Here is a 13250-nt window from a genome sequence, read left to right as displayed (position 1 = left end):
ATTGTTTACCAAAAGATAAAACTGAGGAATAAAATTTCTAATTGAGCGGTTGCATGCAAGCTATTAACAATCAACTTAAAAGTAAATTTATTGTAAAAACATCTGTACACCACCACGAGGTCTCGCAGCGTCAGCAGTCATTTGTTCAGTCAGCATCAAATAGTTAGCCAAAATGGGCAAAAAGTTGACAATACAACCTTATTCCAAATGTAACAAAGACGTATTGCGAACTTTTTGGCTACTTTGGGTGTGACAAATAGTTGATTTTACACCAACGGAGGGCTTAGTGTGAGTTTACATCAAACGTCTTCACTAGTGAGCGTGTTAAAAAACATGAAAATTTTAGTTCCTCAGTTTCCGCTAGGGGCGCTGTACAATCCGTCATACATTTAATAAAATTCATAAAATTTATTTATTTTTGCAAATAGGCTTTAAAAAAGCGCTTTTACACGTCCCAATATTAACCCTACCACTGCTTCGGGACAATAAATGGGCCAGTGCTGAGAAGAAGCAGCGCAAGAAACTCAGTCACTATTGATGACAATATAATGACATTTTTAACGCGCTCACTACTCGGGACAAGCTTTCTCACCTCGACTGTGACCAGAGACACCAGAGTGTGGACAAGACCTGGTACTCTAGCGACCGCCTCGCTCGCTCGGTCGCCGAGTGACGTCAGAGCGTACACGCATTCCAGCGTACACACTAACACCATGATGTCTCGCAGCGTAAGTAGCGAGCACACGTCGCTGTACACCTGAAGGAAACAATCACTTGTTCATCAACAATATAAAATCATGTATTCAGTATTTATATGCCCTTTCCACGGCGCTTATACAATATCGAACAAAGCATAGGTATGAAAATATAAATCAAGTAACTTCTCGGGACTGAAATCATCCCGATTCATGCTCACCCCACTAAAAACAAACTAGTATAAAACAGCATTTTAAAAGTATGCCCATTTGAACTCGGGACTACGTGTACAAAATATTTCACGAAAATATTCTACAGTTCATAGCCCTTCAAACAATGTTTTTTTCGCAAATAAGAACCTATTACAACGACATATGAGCGGCGAGCTTCCACGCTCGGTCCGGCGACACTAGCGCCGATTGTATGGTCGGCGACACGTGACGTGATATCAGTCACGTCTCATCAAATTAGAATGTATTACAGCGACATGAGATCAAATCAAATCAAATCATTTATTTTGCGAAAATGGGTTTACATCAGTAGGTGTTACAATTTTGATCAGTAGGTGTTACAAAGATGTCTCCAAGCCTTCCACAATGCGTCCTCATTGACCTCGTTCTGCGCGAGTTTGTTCAACAGCTCCAAAGCGACTTTTGGCGACACTAGGCCGATTGTATAGTGACAACACGTGGCGTGATATCAGACACATCAAATTAGACTCTATTTCAACGACATAAGACGTCTTTCACCTTAGCCTCCAAAGCCTTCAGCAGAGCGTCCTCATTGACCTCGTTTTGCGCGAGTTTGTTCAACAGCTCCAAAGCGGCGAGTACCCTCGCACGATCCGGCGACACTAGCGCCGATTGTATGGTCGACAACACGTGGCGTGATATCAGACACATTACTAAGCTAAATTAGACTCTATTTCAACGACATAAGATGCCATTTACCTTGGCCTCCAAAGCCTTCAACAATGCGTCTTCATTGACCTCGTTTTGCGCGAGTTTGTTCAAGAGCTCCAATGCGGCATTTGGCGACACTAGCGCCGATTGTATAGTCGACAACACGTGACTTGATATCAAACACGTCGAATCAAATTAGAAGCTATTACAACGACATAAGATGCATTTTACCTTAGCCTCCAAAGCCTTCAGCAGTGCGTCTTCATTGACCTCATTCAGCGCGAGCTTGTTCAACAACTCTAAAGCGACATTTGGCGACACTAGGCCGATTGTATAGTCGACAACACGTGACGTGACATCAATGTCTTATCAAATTAGACTCTATTTCAACGACATAAGATGCCAATTACCTTAGCCTCCAAAGCCTTCAGCAGCGCGTCTTCATTGACCTCGTTCTGCGCGAGTTTGTTCAACAGCTCCAAAGCGACATTTGGCGACACTAGCGCCGATTGTATAGTTGACAACACGTGACGTAATATCAGACACGTCGGATCAAATTAGAATCTACTTAAAGACATAAGATGTATTTTACCTTGGCCTCCAAAGCCTTCAGCAGCGCGTCCTCATTGACCTCGTTTTGCGCGAGTTTGTTCAACAGCTCCAAAGCGGCGAGTACCCTCGCACGATCCGGCGACACTAGCGCCGATTGTATGGTCGACAACACGTGCCGTGATATCAGACACGTCGCTGGATCCTGAAAAAAAAACGTATGTTGTCTTACATGTAAAAAATACATTTGTTACGTACGAAATAGCACCTATTTGGTCACCCAACGTTTGGGGTTGCCCAACGAGAGTTGAGGCCATCAACAGTAATCAACACAAGCAAAGACTTGTATCTGTATATACCACAGATCACAGAAACTAAAAGGAGGTAATTATGACAAGGGGCCGGGGCCGGTGTAGCAGCAATATGCCCAAAAACAGAACACATTGCTCGTGAAAGCAATGATGACAGCAGCGACGTCATAATGTAAACAGCTTACATTTCTTGCATAGTACTAAAGATTATTCGAAGTTGAGTACTGATACCGCAGTGGATAATGAGCACATATTTTTATTTTTTTGTGTATGTGAATTTCTAATGCGACACTGAGTTTCGAACTCAGCGCATTAGTTGACATCTCTCTATATCTCTATGGTATACACTGTATGCTCTAACGTCTTGCATAGTCGAGCTGACAAGTGCTCTCTGTCTCACTTGATACATTTAACAAGAGTGAGGTTGTGTTCTGCTTTCAAATTTTATATCAGTGTAAGTACGTGTCCGCCTCAACTTTTGTTAAGCGACCTATCGGTGACGTCACAGTACTGATATGCAGTCTTTCTTAGATTGTTAGAGAAATGAAACAAAAAACGATCGACTCACGAAACAAAAATGTTCCATATTTCATAAAAATATCAAAAACAGACTGCATGTATTCGCTTACCTTTATTACGAGTTCTGTAGAGACATTCCCAAGAGTGTCCAGTCCAGATTGCCTCAGGGAGCCAACCCAGCAGTTGGCACAGAGGAGCAGGAATCTGTAAAAACAATTTGCTGAATGGAAACCGCCAACAGATATTAGTTGTTAAGATTGGTTATCGTGATTTTGGAAGTTATGATACCACAAACATCAATCGTAGAATGTCTGCCACTCTCCTAGTAATTGCTATACCTTTCGAGGTGCACGTGGTAATTAGTAGTTGCATGTTTTGTTTAGTCACTATGTCGCATGTAACGCAATTTCTGATTAAAGGAAATCAATAAACTACAATCACAAATAAACACCTCAAATTAAGTTTAGTCACAAGCGTCTTTTACGCGTCGACAAATTGAAATTTCTCATAATTTTTGGATTATAATACCAGTCAACAAGATTTAAAATAACTATATCGCTACTATCTGTTGAAAGAGTCCCTCCAGACGTGATTACTTTCTTTATTCGTTAAGCTAGCACCCATAACACAAGCATATTAGTTGTTTACTTGGGCTAGATGGCGCTGTGTGAAATTGTCCAAAGATATTTATTGATGTTGTCATAATTTCCGTGGGGTGTCAACAAATTATCACATACATAACTTATCAGCGTATTATAAAAACATGTCACTCACCTTATCAGAGTAGTATTTCTCGCCAGATACTGCACGTTCTCCTCGTGGAAGGACAGCGAGCGGACGATCGAAGCGATCTGTAGCACCCGCTGTGTGTAAACACACATAGCGCCACCTGGTAGTACCGGTGCGAAAAGCTGCTTCTCTTCGGACGGCTCGGTCACCCAGTCTTCTAGCATGTCCTGAGGAGATGGATGTAATTTAGAGATGTGTATTTATTTTTATTAGAAAGACCATAGTTCACAACGTTACAATAGTAAACAAATCCTACATTTTCGACATTTTATTAACTCGCACTAATCGTTTTGCTAACTCTTTAAACAGCTAGGGACAGGAATTCGCTTATGACGAATATGTTTTTCGAACACTTATAATTCAGCATATTGATCCTGCATCTCAGTCTTACACCAGAAGGTACTTACGTCTTCCATCATCTTCTCCAAGACATCAGTCTCCGCGTCCTCCTGCATGAGGCAGTCAGTCAGCGTGTTATGGGCTGCTAATGGTGGCCATACACGTTAGGGTTTGCATATACAATCTTAATTTATTTAACTCAAAGGTGACTGACTGACTGACATAGTGATCTATCAACGCACAGCCCAAACCTAGCAGTAACATTAAGATTTCTTGTCAGAACTGATTCTGGCTGCTCTAACCTTGGCTGCATGAATTTAGTCTCGATCTTGAACATGACCTGCAGTATCAGAAGGTACTTACATCTTCCAGCATCTTCTCCAAGACATCAGTCTCCGCATCTTCCTGCATGAGGCAGTCAGTCAGCGTGTTATGTGCTGCCAACGCCTGCACCATCAGTTCTGGCTGTTCCAATCCTGGCTGCATGAACTTAGTCTCGATCTTGAACATGACCTGCAGTATCAGAAGGTACTTACATCTTCCAGCATCTTCTCTAAGACATCAGTCTCTGCATCTTCCTGCATGAGGCAGTCAGTCAGCGTGTTATGTGCTGCCAACGCCTGAACCATCAGTTCTGGCTGTTCCAATCCTGGCTGCATGAACTTGGTCTCGTCAGCTAGTTCTCTCGCGCCTCCGCCCCCGGCTCTCATCTTCCAGAACTCGTCGGGGTAACGGCCTCGGGCTTCGAAGTAGGAGCGGCCGATTGTGTCGCGGAGACTCGCTGTGGAGAAGTGGAAATTAAAACAAAACCAATAGTTGGATTTTTTTTTGTTTAGAAATCCAACACTGAGGAACAAGAAACTCATTTTTCCCAGTAGGTAGGGAGGCCAACTGGAAGACTTATGCCCATTTTCACCATCAATCCCTAATTTTTAGTGACCCCTATGAAAACAAAATTCCTTTAATGTGTTACCTTAAGGGTCACTTAAAAATTAGGGATTGATGGTGAAAATGGGCATTAGTAATGTATCGCCCACTGGCGGAAATTGCCCAGTGTCTACAAACGGTTAGGGCCTAGTCCCTAAATTACCGCTACAGCGTAATTTATTCATTAAAATACAGGTAATGACAACTTTGCTGCGGTTTATTTTAGTTGAATACGTACTGACTTGGAGTAAATCAAATCATTGTTTGGATAGATCAGAAGCAGTGGCTGCTCATGAAATCCTTAGATAAAATCGTACTCTAAAACTTAATAAAAAAAATCAAATAATACTCACAATGATTATAAACGCCCGCATGCGCCAACAGAAAGTCCAGTATATGCGGCGTGGACGCCAACGGCAATCGATTCGAATGGTCCGCAGCAAGCACGGTGCACACGTTGACAGCGAAGTCTTGTTCGTTCGGCATCGGAGACAGCAGAGACAGCGCCAGCCGCTCCGACGGGCCGGCCACGCGGGACCCCGCGCGGATCGCCTCACCTGACGCTGACGGTGCCATTAACACAAACTAGGACCGGCCGGGGGGAGGAGCTAAGGCGAGGAGGCGTGGCCTACGTTCTAGGAGGCATGAGATGATGACAGAGAGAGAAATAGTGGGAGAAAGAGAATCAAAACTAAGGCGAGGTAAAAGAGGCGTGGCCTAGGCAAGAAGAATGATACAGGTGGAAACTAGGGCTGCTATAGCAAGTAACTACAAAAAAACTAATAAGGTAGAGGGTGCTACTATGAACACCAGCTAAAATACATTCTAGAGATATGATAAGGATGGGAGAAAGAGATAGCTTGTAACTAAGGGGGGTGCTAATGTACACAAACTACTACGTATAGCCGGGGAGGGGCAGTTATGGCGAGATGTAAGGCTTCGAGTACTTTCTGGAATGATATGAATGGTGGACAAGGTGCTATAGTGTTAGACACATGGAACAAAGAGTGCAAATGTTCGTGAATGAATGAAAGACATGCGAAGTCTTGTTCGTTCGGCATCGGGGACAGCAGAGACAGCGCCAGCCGCTCCGACGGACCGGCCACACGGGAGCCCGAGCGAATCGCCTCACCTGACGCTGACGGTGCCATTAACACAAACTAGGACCGGCCGGGGGGAGGAGCTAAGGCGAGGAGGCGTGGCCTACGTTCTAGGAGGCATGAGATGCTGACACAGAGAGAGAGAGATAGAGAGAGAGAGGAAGATTGGGGGTGGGAGAAAGAGAATCAAAACTAAGGCGTGTCGGAGGGAGTCGGAGGGAGTCGGTTAAGGTAACAGCAAGCGTGACCTAGCTAGGGAGAATGATACGGGTGAATACTAGAGCTGCTATAGTAAGTAATAACTACAATATAACTAATACAGTTAAGGGTGCTGGTGTTCAAAAACTAAGGAGAGGTAACAGAGGCGTGGCCTAGGCAAGAAGAATTATACAGGTGGAAACTAGGGCTGCTATAGCAAGTAACTACAAACAAACTAATAAGGTAGAGGGTGCTATTATGAACACCAGCTATAAATACATTCCAGAGATATGATAAGGATGGAAGAAAGAGATAGCTTGTAACTAAGGAGGGTGCTAATGTACACAGACTACTACGTATAGCCGGTGGGGGGCAGTTATGGCGAGAGGTAAGGATGCCAGTACTTTCTACAATGATATGAGTGGGGGGAAAATGTGTTATAGACACTAATAGAGTGTTAGACGCATGGAACAAAGAGTGTCAATGTTCGTGAAAGAATGAGAGATGCTAGTCTTGTTCGTTCGGCATCGGGGACAGCAGAGACAGCGCCAGCCGCTCCGACGGGCCGGCCACGCGGGAGCCCGCGCGGATCGCCTCACCTGACGCTGACGGTGCCATTAACACAAACTAGGACCAGCCGGGGGGAGGTAGAAAGGAAATAGGGTGTGGACTACTTTCTAGGAGGCGCTGGTGAGAAAGAGCGAGAAAGAGATGTTCTACGAGTAACTAAAGAGTGCTAAATAATATGGAAATGGACAAGGCAGCAGATTCCTTTAAGGGCGGTTAAGGGCAAAGGAGGCTCAAAGGTCGGAGGGCGACAAATACTAGAGAGTATGATATGGGTGGGAGAATAGAGTAAAGAATGCTATTATAACATCGGGGGAGGAGCTACGGCGAGAGGAGGCGTGGCCTACGTTCTAGGAGGCATGAGATGTTGACCGAGAGAGAGAGAGAGAGAGAGAGAGAAAGATTGGGAGTGGGAGAAAGAGAATCAAAACTAAGGCGTGTCGGAGGTAGTCGGTACGGATGGAAACTAGGGCTGCTATAGCAAGTAACTACGATGTATCTAAATAGGGTTAAAAGTGCTGTTATGAACACTAGCTATAAATACATTCCAGAGATATGATAAGGATGGGAGAAAGAGATAGCTTGTAACTAAGGAGGGTGCTAATGTACACAAACCACGAGGCACAGGCCGGGGAGAGGCAGTTATGGCGAGAGGTATGTTTCGAGTACTGTCTGGAATGATATGAATGGTGGACAAGTTGCTATAGTGTTAGACACATGGAACAAAGAGTGCAAATGTTCGTGAATGAATGAAAGACATGCGAAGTCTTGCTCGTTCGGCATCGGGGTCAGCAGAGACAGCGCCAGCCGCTCCGACGGGCCGGCCTCGAGGGAGCCCGCGCGGATCGCCTCACCTGACGCTGACGGTGCCATTAACACAACTAGGACCGGCCGGGGAGGCAGTAAGGGTGATAAGGGTGGAAGGAAAAGAGAGGTGGAATGAATGACACTAAATCTACAAACTAACAGGTAAAGAATGGTATTATAAACATCGGGGGAGGAGCTAAGGCGAGGAGGCGTGGCCTACGTTCTAGGAGGCATGAGATGCTAACAGAGAGAGAGAGAAAGATTGGGGGTGGGAGAAAGAGAATCATAACTAAGGCGTGTCGGAGGGAGTCGGTTAAGGTGACAGCAAGCGTGACCTAGCTAGGGAGAATGATACGGGTGGAAACTAGGGCTGCTATAGCAAGTAACTACGATGTATCTAAATAGGGTTAAAAGTGCTATTATGAACACTAGCTACAAATACATTCCAGAAATATGATAAGGATGGGAGAAAGAGATAGCTTGTAACTAAGGAGGGTGCTAATGTACACAAACCATGACGCACAGGCCGGGGAGAGGCAGTTATGGCGAGAGGTATGTTTCGAGTACTGTCTGGAATGATATGAATGGTGGACAAGGTGCTACAGTATTAGACGCATGGAACAAGAGTGTCAATGTTCGTGAATGAATGAAAGATGCTAGTATTGTTCGTTCGGCATCGGAGACAGCAAAGACAGCGCCAGCCGCTCCGACGGGCCGGCCACGCGGGAGCCCGCGCGGATCGCCTCACCTGACGCTGACGGTGCCATTAACACAAACTAGGACCGGCCGGGGCGAGGCAGCAAGGATGATACGGGTGGGAAGAAGAGAGAAGCACTAATTCTACATTGAAACTAATAGGCTAAAGAATGCTGTGTCCAACATGAGATACGTGCCAGGGCGACAAATACGTTCTAGAGGACATGATATGGCTGACGGTGCCATTAACACAAACTAGGACCGGCCGGGGGGAGGCAGCAAGGATGATACGGGTGGGAAGAAGAGAAAAGCACTAATTCTACATTGAAACTAATAGGCTAAAGAATGCTGTGTCCAACATTAGCTACGTGACAGGGCGACAAATACGTTCTAGAGGACATGATATGGCTGACGGTGCCATTAACACAAACTAGGACCGGCCGGGGGGAGGAGCTAAGGCGAGGAGGCGTGGCCTACGTTCTAGGAGGCATGAGATGCTGACAGAGATGGAGAGAGAGAGAGAGAGAGAGAGAAAGATTGGGGGTGGGAGAAAGAGAATCAAAACTAAGGCGAGTCGGAGGGAGTCGGTTAAAGTGACAGGAGGCGTAACCTAGGCAGGGAGAATGATACGGGTGGATGCTGGGGATGCTATAGCAAGTAACTACAAAGAAACTAATAAGGTAAAGGTTATGAACACCAGCTATAAATTCATTCTAGAGATAATGATATGGATGGTAGAAAGAGATAGTGTAACTAAAGGTAGCCTTTCGAACTAAGCGTCACAGACGCAGCGTCTTTAGCTTTGGTCTTGTGCCACCAACGCCGCGTCACTAACTCGCTTCCAAAGACTACCTTTAAGATCAAAGCTAAAGACGCTGCGTCTGTGACACTTAGTTCTAAAGACTACCTTAAGGGGGGTGCTAATGTACACAAACTACTACGTATAGCCGGGGTGGGGCAGTTATGGCGAGAGAATAGAAACTAGGACCGGACGGGGGGAGGAGCTAAGACGGGAGGAGGCGTGGCTTACTTTCTAGGAGCCATGAGATGCTGTGAGAGAGAATTAAGGATACTAATGGAAGAAAGAGATGCTATAACAAGTAACTAATGTTAAGGGTGCTAGCTAATAGGTGACAAGGAATGCTAAGAGTGGGAAGAAGAGAGAGATACAGATATGCAATAGAGACACTAATTCTACAATGAAACAAATAAGGTCAAGTGTGCTATTTTGAACACTAGCTAAATGAGATTCTAGAAAGATTGATATGGGTGGGAAAGAATTGGTATAGCAAGCAACTTATGAAAAGGATGCTAAATGTACGCAAATTATGAGGAATGAACTACTTTCTAAAATATAACAAATGGAAAAGAGACTGCTATATTGGAATAAATACATTTGTGGAGTACAGGGTGCCAATGTTTATTTGGAAAAAGATATGATTTAATGAGTAACTACAGTAATCTACAATTTATTAACCTAATAGGGTGAAAGGTGCATTAGGGCTATCGAAATCTAAATAGCAATACAAAATATAAATATGTGATAAAATTCAGGTGCTATAGAAATAGAAGTGCTGAGTGCTGAGATAGCTTACTAGTCAAGTTAAATATTTTGTATAACCAGACAGCAAATATTTTTTGTTAGTATATTACTGAAATTTGGCCCCGAAAAAGTGTTTTCATGGATTTTTATTGGTTGGTTTGTAAAATTAGTAATAGTTGCTGTCAGGTAAAATCAACAATAAACTAATCTAAAACTAAACTCAGCTAAGAATGAAATCAAAATACTGAATTGAATTATGTATTTACATAACTTACGGTTTTAAAACGCCAACAATGACATTGCTAATCACATAAACTTTGTGATTTGAAGATGTTAAAATAGGTAATAGCAAAAATAGAAAGAAATTGATGACTGTAGTCTGTATTAGAAACAGTCATAATGTAAGCACATTTTTTGGCTGTTCAATGAACATAGTTGGTGCAAAAAATACCTGGACACCATAGTAGTGTCATCATCATCATTATTATTATTATTTAGCAACAGGACTAATGTTCATTTAACATTTCTTCAAAAATAATAAGTATTAGGTACTTTTTGAAAATATTTTTAAATATTAAAAAATATCATGAGATCTTAGAACAGATCTAGTCTTTCTTTTATCAAAGCTGATTGGGAATTCCAATATTAATCTTGATTATCCTTTAAATAAAGCTAAAGTCGTCAGTCACCGAGCTCATAGAATATCGTAAAATGACCCCAAGCTACCCATCCTTATCGCCTGCGCGTAATTATATTGCTGTCGCGCTCGCACACTCATTGTGGCCGCCCGGCGCCGGTCGCACAGTCGCGACAGCAATATAATTACGCGCGAGCTATAAGGATGGGTAGCTTGGGGTCATTGGACGAAATTCTATCTGCTCGGAGACCTAACTTTAATGACATATCAAAGACATGGAATAATAAACAAGCTACCTGAAATGTAGACGCTGCCTCCGCCGAAGGAGATTCTTGGCATGCCCCCTCGGCTTCTCCGAGGGTCTTCGTCCAAGTCCATGTCATCGTCACGTCCAGGAGGACCTCTGGCTCTTTCATATCTATGGTTGAAACAGTTTAAATTAAAGTGAGTTAAAAAAATGTATGTAATTTGATTCTAATTGCATTAAACATGGATACTACCTGTAGGCCTAAGATGCGCTCCGTGATAACTTTTATCGACGTCAAAATGTATGGGCAAAATCGATAAAATGGCGTGATAACCGCATATCGCGGCGCGCATCTTAGGCCTACTGGATTTTTTTTTTATCCACAACGAGAAAGCTAATAATCTATTAAAAAGCTAGATAATATTAAGAACACAAAAATATTTCACCCCTTATTCACAAAATCTTAGAAGCCTATGACCCATTTTACAAAAAAAAACATTTTGAATATTCTCATCCACATTTGTAAGAAGAAGACAGTCTTTTTAAAATGAGAGCACATAAAATTGTTTTGTTCGTTTCAGTCAAATAACGTCCACTGCTGGACAAAGGCCTCCCCCAAGGGTTTCCAAAAATGTTTGTGTTGCCTTAAATATCTTAAATACTTACTTTTCTAAATAAGTTCCGTACAGTCTTCTGAGTAAAGTGGAACCATTCACACAGGGATGTGGCAGCCTCAATGGCCTTAGAAATGATTCCCACGTGTCATTCTGGTTGACCTAAAACAATATAACGTGTTTATCTTGATATGTAGAGGGTAAGTACAGTAATAAAACTATAGTTCTAGCATTTAACTCAGTCATTTAATCAGTGTCTGAGGTATGAGAGTGGCACAGGATGGGTGACATGACGAATAATGACGTGACAGAGAATACAAACCTGACATCATAAACACCCTCCTGTGCTACTACCTTATCTCAGTCACTAACTGAATTAAGTGCTAACTAAACCTATAGTAATATCATCAAATAATCACAATATTGTAGCTTGTTGAAATATTTACCTTGCCGAGTCCGCCTCTTTGCTGCACCAGTGAATATAAGTGAAACAAATCTATTTCAATCCCATTCACTATTGGGACTTTGAATGGTATGCTGAAATGAAAAGATAACATAGAATTTATTAGTATTTAGAATTTGAATCTTATTCAAAATAATTCTATGATTGTTCTGTCACTAAAATATTCAAGTGGAACATCATGTTTTACAAAATGGTTAACTGAATTAGGTAGGTATATGTTGAAAAAAAATTGTAATAATATTTTTAGCAAATATAACGATGCATCGAGTGTGTAGCGTCCAATAGCTTCTACTGATGATAGTAAATTCAACTCAATAAAAGTACATACGGAAGCTAGTTACGTAGGCTCACAGGAGGTCCATACTCACTTTTTAGACTCATTAAACTGCTTCAGCTCCTTCAGAAATGCGTCTTTATCCTTTATATAGCTGCTGGATTTAGTATTTATTTGAGATTTTGCCATTTTCACGATTTCTACCACCGTAACCAATAAGGGCAGTAAATTGTAACATGTAACACTTTAGCTTAGCGTAAAGCGTTGAGGGTAAGCTTAAAGATGAAAAGGATTCACATAATTGTTTTTGGTTCAATTATTTATAAGAATTAATTGAGAAAACTCGAAATTTAGCTAAAAAATTTCTTGTTGCTATTGACATTGACAGCACGCCGGCGGACGCGGATAGATGTTTGTTGCCATATAAAAAATATTCTTAACGTCAAGTGATCCTTAATATCTTAATACCGTTATTTTTATGCACAGTTTGCAACTTTGCACAGCTGAAAGCTTAAAATGACAACATTAATTTTATGAGTATGTTGTGCCGGGTCTCCACTTCTCCAGCACGTGTTTTGCCTTTTTGGGAGGTCCCAAAAAGATTCGAGTCGAGGCTGGGTAGATTCACATCGCAAAGCACAAGCACTGCGGAGTGCGGTGTAGCATAAAATGTACAGCCAGCCTTCTCTCCAAGGCAAGATACAAAACGTGGCATTTACATTTTATAGAATCGCTTCATTCATGGAGCAGTAATTCTATAAAAAGAAACTGCAAAAAAAGTATATATGCGGTAAGCTACAATATTAGATTATGAATAGGTTCACTACAAACTACAATAGTCAATCTGCTGCAGCAGCGAGATTCAAACTCGCATTTCCTTGGATTATGAATCAGCTCAATCAGCCAGTCTGACACATCCTTACCTTACCTTAACCGTTCAGCTATCGTCACTTCGAATCGAACTTCGAAGCCTTATGAACTGTGTTTCATGTACTTGGAATTTTTAAATAAATGAATGAATCATTTTTACTGGGTTTTTTGTCTGGCTTCTTTCATAGATAAGGTTCTTTAC

General features: G+C 42.4%; 1 protein-coding gene across 1 annotated transcript in view; it reads right to left on the bottom strand.

Moving 5' to 3' along the window:
- Bap170 (Brahma associated protein 170kD) overlaps positions 1 to 12575 on the bottom strand; it is a gene marked incomplete at its 3' end in the record, with an annotated part of 32873 nt that extends 20298 nt beyond the window's left edge. The window contains 10 exon segments of the mRNA XM_028315154.1: positions 593 to 757; positions 2191 to 2352; positions 3088 to 3181; positions 3752 to 3933; positions 4642 to 4886; positions 5386 to 5595; positions 10877 to 10998; positions 11494 to 11603; positions 11888 to 11978; positions 12273 to 12575. Of these exon segments, the coding sequence (XP_028170955.1) occupies positions 593 to 757; positions 2191 to 2352; positions 3088 to 3181; positions 3752 to 3933; positions 4642 to 4886; positions 5386 to 5595; positions 10877 to 10998; positions 11494 to 11603; positions 11888 to 11978; positions 12273 to 12367 (1476 nt within the window).
- Between the last annotated feature and the right edge of the window lie 675 nt (positions 12576 to 13250).

This window comes from Ostrinia furnacalis, unplaced genomic scaffold, assembly GCF_004193835.3.
Source record: "Ostrinia furnacalis isolate ACB-3 unplaced genomic scaffold, ASM419383v2 OfSCF0322, whole genome shotgun sequence".
Lineage (NCBI taxonomy): Eukaryota > Metazoa > Arthropoda > Insecta > Lepidoptera > Crambidae > Ostrinia > Ostrinia furnacalis.
This window is presented reverse-complemented; position numbering and strand designations above follow the sequence as displayed.